The following is a 10,750-nucleotide window of genomic DNA, read 5'->3' as shown; positions in this document are numbered from 1 at the left end:
TTCATTTTTATTTAGTTTTAATTGACGCAATTTTTCCATTTCCTTTAGATGAATGTTTGTCTCTAAGCTTCATTAAACAACAAAAACAAGTTTTTCAACTGAAAGTAAGGAGCAGCATAGAAATTTCAAACGAAAAGAAATCATTTCGTGTATATGGGGTTTGGCCCCCTTCTCAATACCTTGCTCTTCACGCTCAGGTGTTTTGGCTCTTTAAAAGAAAGTTACTTATTGTTCTAATTAAACGAACCTTGTATTTCAGGAGTCGTATTTAAAGAATCGGGACAAAATTTAAAGTTAAGCATAAATAGCAAGGTGTTTAGGAGGGGGCAAATTCCTCATATAAAAATACTCCTCATATATTCCTCATATACAAAAGAATTTCATTTTGTTTTAAGTAGTGAAGTTGCTCTTTACTTAATGTGGAAAAAGAGTTGTTTTTTTTTTACTTTCCGATTGTTTTTAAATAACGCCAGGATACCGGGCTCCATCTCCACAGTTGAACACCCCTCCACACAGATATTTCTAGACAATACAATCCTGGCGAGAATTTACCCCGAGAAATTACTATAAACATCTCCATGCGTTTATTTGAATTGTCGAAGAGAAAGCCAGACATATAAACGACTTTTGTGTAGAAATTTTGGCAAATTAACCCAGCATAAAATTTCTCCTAAAAATTTCACTCTCTGGAACCTTCCCTTTCCATAAAAAATTATCCCCATGCAAAATCCTCTTAGCAGAAAGTTCTTCCTCCCCTTCCCATCTGAAAATGTATGCAGACTTCCCAATAATAAATAAAATAATGGGCTAATTTTATAACTTAAAAACCTTTTTCCAGGGGCTGTACCGGGTCATTTTATCTCCAGAAACATAGTTATTAGACCTTTCAACTATGCTAAACAAAAATGTTATTTCAAAATTTAGATTGGAAGATTTTGGGAAAAATTGGCGTGGGAGGTAGCTAGTGGCCCTCCAATTTATCGTTCACTTAGAAATGGCACTATAACTTTTAATTTCCGTTAGAAATAGCCCTCTTCCGAAATTTTTGGCCCACTTGGTCAGTAAGATCACCCCTGGGAAAAAGACATATAAACAAGTATCCGTGATATTTCTTCTGGCAAAGATTACGAAATTCCACATTTTTGCAGGTATGTGCTTGAAACTTTTACAGTAGAGTTCTTTGATACGCTGAATCTGTTGGCCTGATTTTCATTAAAATTCTATGATTTCAAGGGGATGTTTCCCCTATTTTCCAAAAGTCAGAAAATTTTTCTTTAGTTTGAGGTACTTGTCCCTTAAATTCCTGGTTAGTGGCTTTTAAAATGTGTAAATCAATAAATATGTGTTGATTAGTACCGTCCTTCGTTTAAATTTACAATTTCAATGTTGGAAAAATTTAAATATACTTAAAAATTTGGTGATGAATAGTAATTTTCGTAAAAAGTCCTTGTTAATTTTACTACAAACGAATTTTGGTGGGATGAAAAGGAGTATTATTGTTTGTATGGATGGAAATTCTGTCAGACTTTTAATCTTCTACATAACTGAAGCCATTAAAACCTCTACAATAGAATTTTCTTATCAATAAATACATTGTTTACATTTGTTTAAACAAGTTGAAGAACTTCATATAAATTAAAAGCATATAAATAGAAAAAAAAATATTACTTATATAAAAATTGCTAAAACTTATATATAAATTATATATAATTATATATAGATTACATAAAAAATTAGATATAAATAAAAATTGCTGAAAACTAAGTTCCTAGCAGTATTTGCCACCCCAAAGAAATTTCCTAGCAGGGCAGATGATGACCTAACTTGCCTTTTTTACCTATGTACTGGTAGATTTGGGAATACCCAATTACAGATCACTAAGCGTAGCCTAATTTCATGATAAATAAAGCGAATCAACTTGGTTGAATCCAATACTACCATCGTGTGGCATTACTTCTTTTGAAACTGGAAGCCTAAATATAGTTATTCCTACTAGAATTATCTTCTCAGATTTATAAATTTATTGCAAATTTATCGTGTTCGGGGTAAAGTCGTAGTTTGGTGCCCTAAAATGGCAGAAAAAAAAGAATGTCCCCTGACCCAATATGTATGGTCACTTTAAACGCAGTTTTAAATTTACGTTCGATTGAGCTCCCTCCACATTATCTTGGCTCTTCAGTGTGATATAATCACCACTTGGAAAAAGAAAACAAATAAACATGCATCGGCGAAGTTTCTTTTTGAAAAAAAAGTGAAATTTCACATTTTGAAGATTGAAGCTTGAAAGTCTCTACAGTAGGATTCTCTGACATGATGTATCTAATAAAGGGACTTTCAATTAAACCACTTGTATTTTGGGGGATGTTTCTCCTTTTTTTTTAATCAGGTATATTTTCTCAGATTTTTGGTTTTGGGTTGGTAACAATAAACTGAAAGAATTCTATCAAACAGTTCGTGGTAACGATCTGTAGTAAGGAGCGACTCGGCTCAATAGAAAACGAAACTCTAAAAATCGGAATTTAGATGTTAAAAGATACATCAAAAGAATTGGATTTTTATGCTGATTTTAAAAATATAAGTTTCATAAAATTTAGTTTTCGTCATCAAAAGTTACGAGCCTGAGAAAATTTTCCTTATTTTGGAAAATAGTTCTTTCGTGAGCTCCATTGAAAATGGGCTCTGCCTCTCCATCAAAGAAGCTTTGATGAAAAGTCTAAGTATTGATTTTGAAAGTAAAGTTTACAGTAATTTCTAAGAAGCACATGAATCTGCGTGTCAGCAGACTAGCACTCAGAATTGGTGCTGTTGATTTTCTGTAGCATGAATTTTTTTTCTTGTTTTTATCAGAGAACCAATGGTCATTTAACATCGGGAGAGGGCTTAATCGAACAGAAATATCAGTTTTAGATCCCAATTTTGTGACCAAAACCATCGGAGAGCAACTATATTCCTCCTCCCTTCTAAGCTCCTTTTTTTCCAAAGTTATTCGATCAAAATTTTGAAATATTCATGTTGATCAGCATAGTTGAAGGGTCAAGCAATCGTGCCTCTAGGGATGACATTACCTTGAAATTCCCTGGGTATAGGTAGTAAGTTTTGAGATTTGTCCAGTGTGTACTTATGGTATTTATTAAGGGGAAGTAAACATATGTTTTCGAGGAGGGTGATATTTCTGTGGGGAAAATTTTCCGAGAGAGGGGCTATTCCAAGGGAAGAATTTTCCGTGAGAAGAGAAGTTTCTAGGGATGAACTTTTAAAGTGAAACTATACAAGGGGAAAATTACCAGAATTCAGGCACGAAATGAATTTTATTTTGCCTATTTTATCATTGAAAATTCAATTTTACATTTGAAGATATTTCAGAAATATAGCTCAGGTAAAATTTTCAAAGGAGTTGAAGTTGTCAGATGGATATTACCATGGTGGGGTGGGGATATATTCTTAACAAGAGACTCCCTATTCTTACGGAGAGAAAAGGTAGATTTCCCCGCATTATTTGAAACACGATCAAAAATTGAATAAGAAAAAACAATTTTTCAACTAAAAGTAATGAGCAACATTAAAACGAACAGAGATTATCTGAGGTGAGAGGCTGGATCCACCTCCTTAACAGTTCGGTCTTAAGGCTAATTTTAAGTTTTTGTCCATATTATTTAAAAACAACTCCTTAAGCACAAGAACCGTTCAATTAGTCAGAAGATTTCGGGAATAAAAAGAAAACTTTGGCGTAAAGAGAGACGTATTGAGCAGGGGTTATCCCTCTTGTAGCTTATATTAAATACAGCAATGGTTAGGTTGCATATTTATAAATGTTATGCTTTACCCCCACCCCCCTGCTGTGCAAATATATAGCCCCTATTTGTTTCTAAACTATTACAGATTCACGACTTCAAATATCCGATCAACCGAATACGGAAATAATTGCAATTCTATATGTATAAATTTGGGCCGGAAAATTCCACAACGGTGAGTTTGAGGTAGTTTTGCAAGAGAGAAAATATGTGAAAAAAGTCAAAACGCATCTATTAACAATAGTTTCATGACCCAAAACAATTGTTCAGGTAAAATTAACATTAACCGGGTTTTTTCAATGTTCATTCCTGTGACAGAAGTCTTTCTACTTTATTCAAAATTTAGAAAGAATACTCTTTAATTGCTAATTTAGTTATCGCATTAAAATCTTGCCAAATCTTAGATTCAATCTGGAAAAAATCAACTAAAAAAGTTGACATTGAGAAGAATTACCTATCTGCGAATTACATTGTCAGATTAGCAAGCTGAGCCCCAAAATCACAATTACGATCTTCTGAGACACCAACTTTTCAAAAATTGGTCTATCACTAACTTATATGACTCTTGACATATAAAATTCAAGACTAAATTTATTATTTACCTCGTGTAAAATTTTACTTTGGTTTCGCCGTATTTTCAAAATTGAATTTGGTAATTTGAAATTTAATTTGAATAATGTGTACACTTAAAAATATATGCAAAATATTTCTCATAACATTTTTTGTCAAGATATTCCCTTAAAACAGATTAAAAACTAAATCAAAAGCATATAGTCAAAAGATTAAAGCTGAAACAACGACTTAATACGCATGCAAAGATTCTGTTGAATCCTAGGAGAGCGATCTCAGTTTTTCCCTGTTATAGTACAGGAAAATGAGGTCCAAAAAGAGGTCGACCCAAAACAAATTGCAACAGAAAGGATTTTTACGTCATCTTGTAGAGAAAAAAAAACTGAACAACATATCCATTTTCGCACATTCTGAGTCGACGCAAAATAACCGTTTTTTGGCTTTTAATGCTATTTTTTTCCGTTATTCGAATAAAAATCCAATTTTCGTGGACATCGGTTTTTCTTGAACTGAAGTATGATTCTAACCCAAAATAACATGGCGAGACCGAAAACGAATTCGGATTTAGCGTAAGAAGCACCATAAAAAAAGTAACTGTATTTTTTTCGAATTTTTTCGCCTAAAAAATACAATTTTCGTTGCAGCCCGATTTTCTTGAATGAAAGTGTGGTTCTGACTTAGAATCACGAGCTGAGACCGAAAATAGAATCAAATAGGTTGTTCACTGAACCAGAAAAAAATCCTAATCATTAATGAATGATCTACATTTTTTTTAGAAAATAATTAGGGAAAGTGAATTACAAACCGAACTGGTTTCAGTGGTCAGTATCGTAAATCACACTTAAAACACTCTTCGTATACTATTTAGGGTCAACCCATAGTGTCTATTCTTCACAGTCTATTAAATAGAATCAATCTTATAAAAAATACAAAATAGAGAATCAGATTCCGACTAGTTTCACAACTTCTTCATTTGCAATGGATTAACGACTAGGGTTCTAGGTTCTCTTCATCATTGTTGCTGTCGATTTTTGGGGAGTTGGAACACATTGTTCCCTTGCAGGTTCTGCATGCTGGAGTACAAACTAAGCCGTTTTTAAAGCAGCTGCACGTCACTGAACTACTCTGTACACGACAGGAGCACTTCACAATCTTTAGGAGCATACGCGGGGCTGGTGGGAGGTCAGTTGTTAATGGGTACAAGAAGTCATCTTTACTCTTCCATCCCCATTCCTCGGCTTTCAGTTCCGGATCAGGCTCCCCGGTCCATACCTGAACTTGATAAAAAACTCTATAGCTATGAAACTTGGCTGCATCAGAAGTTGGTGGCAGATGTTCAGGGTGAACAAAAGAGTTTGCCGTTGTCACTTTCTTTTCAAATACTTCTCTGCGGAATTTGTTCAAGTTCCCTCCTTTCGACGAACCGTATATGATCAGTAGGGCGTCTTCACCAGCGGTCTTGATTTCCTCCTTCGAAGCAGACTTCTGCATGAACACTGCAGCTGATTTTCGGAAATCACTGTCTTCTATCAGCCTCTTCAGTGCAAGACCTTTTCCCACACCGCGGATTCGCGAAGTTGAAGCACAGCCTAACAGGGCGTGAGCAAAAAGGATCAGATGACAAGTATCTTGTCCCAGCTTCTCTTTCAGGGTGTGTATGTCCCATATTCGGGGAGCTTTATTCCACTTTGGCTCAGGTGCGAAGAATAGTTTCTTGCTTGACAAGTCACAGTGGTAGCATAAGAGAACCAATAGATCGGTGTCGTCCCCAACTACGGCAGTGTCGGGATACCGTGAAGAGGCAATAGCAGCTTCCACAATCGGGACATCTGCGTCACCTGATGCCTGGGAGACAGAGACACCCTTTGCATGGAGATGATCAGCCAAAGCGCAGATAAACCTGGCTTTGTTTTACTTGCAAGATAAGAACTCTTCTTTCTTCACCTTGAGCTGCATATCTGCTGTGAAGAAGATCTCACGGCCATCTGTACGACTCCTCTGCGAGTGAGCCATATGTTTTATGGAAGCCCCACCATCGTAGCCGTCGAAAACGATAGTGGCAGAAGGGTACTTTCCTGTCACGTAAGTTGCAAAATGGTCTAGAATCTCCAGGTATCTTACATTTTTTGTCCATGGTTCCTGTGCAGCAGAGCTCCTCCGTCTAGGATATATCGAGTGCTTTCGGGGAGGGGAAATGAATGCTTCTCAAGGTTGCACGCCTGGGCTATGGCCTTCACAAGTTCTGGTTTGTTCGCAGTCCAGAGCATGCAGGAGTTGTCAAAAAGTGACGCTGGGTAGGAACACAGTTCGTGTTGAAAGTACTCAGTTTCCGTAAGATTGATCCTTTTTGCGATCATGATAAACCTCTGAAAAAGAAGAGTCGGGTCTAGTCGTTTGCAGTCTCTGCTTGGACTTTGCTTGGTCGTCATCTGGATTGCCTGTTGTTTTCGTCGAAACACAAAGTCAGAGACCAGCTGTCCATACATGGCGTCAATGACTTTTAGGCCAACATATTTGGCAGAATCAACGTTGGCAGACGGATAGGCAGCTAGACAATTTGCTATGCTTCTTAACTGAACATCTCCCTCAAATGGTGAACCCCTTTCCAGAAACTCGATAATCGTCTGCGTATCTTTGCAGTCTCTCAGTTGCATCGGCTCTGACATCTCCTTGTGCTGATCGCTTGTAACGTACAGAATTTTTGAGATACGTTCCATGCGAAGGTTTACTGTAGAGCAAACTGGTCGCGACAAAACCCATAAGGACTTTTGAGCCTCTGTCATGCCACTGCCGTTGGTAAGGCCACCAGAGGTTTTAAGAGAGCGCATAAGCTCCTGTTCATTGACAAGATGTTTGGAGAGTCCAGCCCAGAATCTATCAGAACGTCTTACTATATGCATGCCACTCTAGAAAGCCTGGTAGATCGTAGGATGGGTATCTTCGAGCTTGTCCATTCGCTGGAGGTAAAGATGGCATGATTTCGTATAGTGGTTGTGTCCTGCAGCCGCCAGGTAAGGTAACATGTCTGAGGTAGACTTCAAATGGAGCTCCCATGACCCAGATCGTTCTCCTTTTACAAAGTTTCGTAGAATCGCAACCATGTCCAAATACTGGAACCAAAGCTTTGATGTTCGACACTGGAGCAGTTCTTTTATCTTGCTGCTGATGAATTTCTGTATTTTTTCTAAGGAAGGATTGCCTTCTGCAACCTCAGCAACTACTTCCTTATTCATCAGTTTCTCTTATAGGTTTCTGAGTTTCACAATTTCTTCAGATTGTAGTCTTGGCTTATCAACACTAGCTTTGTTGTCGGCAAAAACCTCAGAAAGCAGAATGGCGTGTAGCGCAGCGTCAATAAGTAAATGTCCACGTACTGCTCTAGCGATCGCTTTTCCGCTGAGAAGGTTGGGAACAGTATTGGGCACATTCACGTGTTCAAGAACCTCTCTGATTCCTGACCCATCCATGATGTAACCCACTGCTCCAAGAAAACTCATCATTGTATGGAATCCGCCAAGTTTCAGGACGACTTTTGAAAGGCGGAATTTTTGAATGGCGGAATTTCGAACAAAATTTTTTCTCGGGGTAGATGGCGAATTTAAATAAAGGTTATGACTGTCACTGACCGGAATTAGTTTTCTACTCGACTTTCTGGCATTACTTGAGGTCTTCGTCTAATTGATTTCTCAGTCAAATCTTGGGAATAAGCTTTGAAATTTTTAAAACACTAAGTGATGAATGTGACGATTTTCATTTTTATTGCATTACGTAGCCTTCGAAGTGTCTTATACTAGTGCCTAGTTCAGGTATTTTTAAGAAAAACCGATCATTTGTTGAATAACAAGTGCCGATTGATTGTCTTTACAAAAATTACCGCAACGCACATTGATGATAGTGAAACTTTTTGTTTTGCACCAGACACCCAATCTGACTTCATTTTCTGTCTCAGCTTGTCATTCTGGATAAGAATCATACTTCATTTCAAGAAAAACGGTCGGATACTTAAATTATATTTTTTTTTTGGAAAACGTAAAAAAAAGCCAAAATACGGTCATTTTGCGTCGACTCAGAATATGTGAAAATGGATATGTTGTTCAGTTTTTTTTCTCTACAAGATGGTGTAAGAATCATTTCTGTTGCAATTTGTTTCGGGTCAAACCTCCATTTGCCTGTACTATTACCCGAAAACAAAAAAAAAAGCTTGCTTCACAATAGTTCTGCATAATTTCACTGGTTTAAGTGTGTTGCGTATTTATGTAAGTTAACACTTTTAATCCTAAAGTTAGCAAAACAGTTTTCAGTTATCGCCCGAGCTTCATATGCTCGTATATTTCTGATGGGAGATGTTCATACCATAGTCAGTAGGATCCGTTGGAGGGGGGAGGGATAAATTTAGAATAGTAGCGTTTGATTTTTTTCTTTTTTAATTCAGTTTTTGATATTTTTATAACAAAGTGACCTAGAGTTTTATTTCTTTACGACGACTCCATGGCCCTATTTCTTTTCTGTTAATTACACAATATACTATTTAGTACTTTTAATTCGATGATTTTTTATTTTACTTTTTGTTCGGGAACTTGGCACTATTAAAGAGTTGATGGATACAAACAATATATAATTAACCCCCATTCAAGGATAGCCAATTATTTTTGTCTTAAAAACCTGTCGAAAAAATAATTCTAAAACAATATGCCATGTACGTGTCTATATAGCGACAAATACATGTTGTTTAACATGCTGTTTAAAAAACAGCTCTAAAAAATCAATGTTATTCAAATGACGTTATTTATTTATCTTATCTAGGTACTAATTAATAATTTGTACTTTCAGGTATGAGAGGGGAGGGAGATAGAAATGAAAACTAAACAAGAAATTTTGAAACACGATCATGGGAACAAAAATTCTAAATTAGTTGAAATCTTAATAGATTCATCGTAAAAGCTGTTTTTTCCCTAGAGAACCTTCACTAGCTCATCTAAAGGTCTTAACTGTTAACCCCAATTTATTCCCTGGTCAATTTTGACCTTTTAGCATGCAATTTTTTTTCTAAATTAGCAAATTAATTAATTTAAACCTAAAATTAATCGGAAATTAATTTTAATTATCGAAATAAACATCAAAGGTCAACGCTTTTAAAGTCAACACTGTATTTATCATCTATCGTGCGTAAAATCCCACTGTGGTTTTACCGTGTTTTTATGGCGCTTGGTATTTACTAAATGACATATAGCGATCGTCTGTCGGTCGGTCTGTCTGTCTGTCCCGGTGTTGCTACTTAAGGCACTTCCAGGTAAGCTATTTCGATGACATTTGGCGGGCGTATCAGGGACCGGACCAGATTATATTAGAAATAGTCATTTTCCCTATTTGACCATCTGGGGGGGGGGGCAGTTAATGTGGAAAAAAAATAGAAAAATGAAGTATTTTTAACATACAAACAGGGAATGAGATCTTAATGAAATTTAATGTTTGGAAGGATATCGTGCCTCAGAGCTCTTATTTTAAATCCCAACGAGATCAGGTGACATTGGGATGATTTGGGGGGGAGCCTAAAATCTTGGAAAACGCTTAGAGTGGAGGGATCGGGATGAAACTTGGTGGTAAAAATAATCACAAGTTCTATATACATGATTGACATAACCGGAACAGATATGTTCTGTTTGGGAAAGTTGGTTGGGGGAGGAGGGTTAATTCTGAAAACTTAGAAAAAATGAGGTATTTTTAACTTACGAATGAGCGATCGGATGTCAATGAAATTTGAAGTTTGGAAGGATATCGTGTCTCAGAGCTCTTAGTTTAAATTCCAACTGGATCAGGTGACATTGGGGAGAATTGAGGGGGAAGCCTAAAATCTTGGAAAATGCTTAGAGTGGAGGGATCGGGATGAAACTTGGTGGTAAAAATAATCATAAGTCCTAGATACGGGATTGACATACTGGAACGGATCTGCTCTTTTCAGTGGAGTTGGAAGGAGGAGGGTTAATTCTTCAAATGAGGTATTTTTAACTTACAAAGGAGTGATCGGATCTTATTGAAATGTGACGTTTGGAAGGATATTATGTCTCAGAGCTCTTATTTTAAATCCCGATCGGATCCGGTAAAGAGACAGTTGGGGGGGGGCGGAACCTAAAATCTTGGAAAACGGTTAGAGTATAGGGATAGAGATGAAACTTGGTGGTAAAAATAGGGGAAACCTGAATTACTGGAAAACGTGAAAATCTATATATCTTACGAATGGGTAATCAGATCTTAATGAAACTTGATATATAAAAGAATCTTATGTGTAAAATGCTCCATTTTCAGTTCGAATCGGATCCAGGGACATAGGGGGTTGGATAGGGGAAACAGAAATCTTGGAAACCGGAAATCTTAGAAAATGCTTAGAGTGG

At 36.7% G+C, this 10,750-nt stretch overlaps 1 protein-coding gene across 1 annotated transcript; it reads right to left on the bottom strand.

Annotated features, from left to right (window-relative positions):
* Positions 1-6,478: 6,478 nt before the first annotated feature.
* LOC136038435 (uncharacterized) lies at positions 6,479-7,261 on the bottom strand. Its single transcript, XM_065721508.1, has one exon. The coding sequence runs from the start codon at positions 7,259-7,261 to the stop codon at positions 6,479-6,481; it is 783 nt and encodes a 260-aa protein (XP_065577580.1).
* Positions 7,262-10,750: the final 3,489 nt, after the last annotated feature.

This window comes from Artemia franciscana, chromosome 18 (genome assembly GCF_032884065.1).
Source record: "Artemia franciscana chromosome 18, ASM3288406v1, whole genome shotgun sequence".
Classification (NCBI taxonomy): domain Eukaryota; kingdom Metazoa; phylum Arthropoda; class Branchiopoda; order Anostraca; family Artemiidae; genus Artemia; species Artemia franciscana.
The sequence above is the reverse complement of the archived record's forward strand: the minus strand, read 5'-3'. Positions and strand labels throughout refer to the sequence as shown.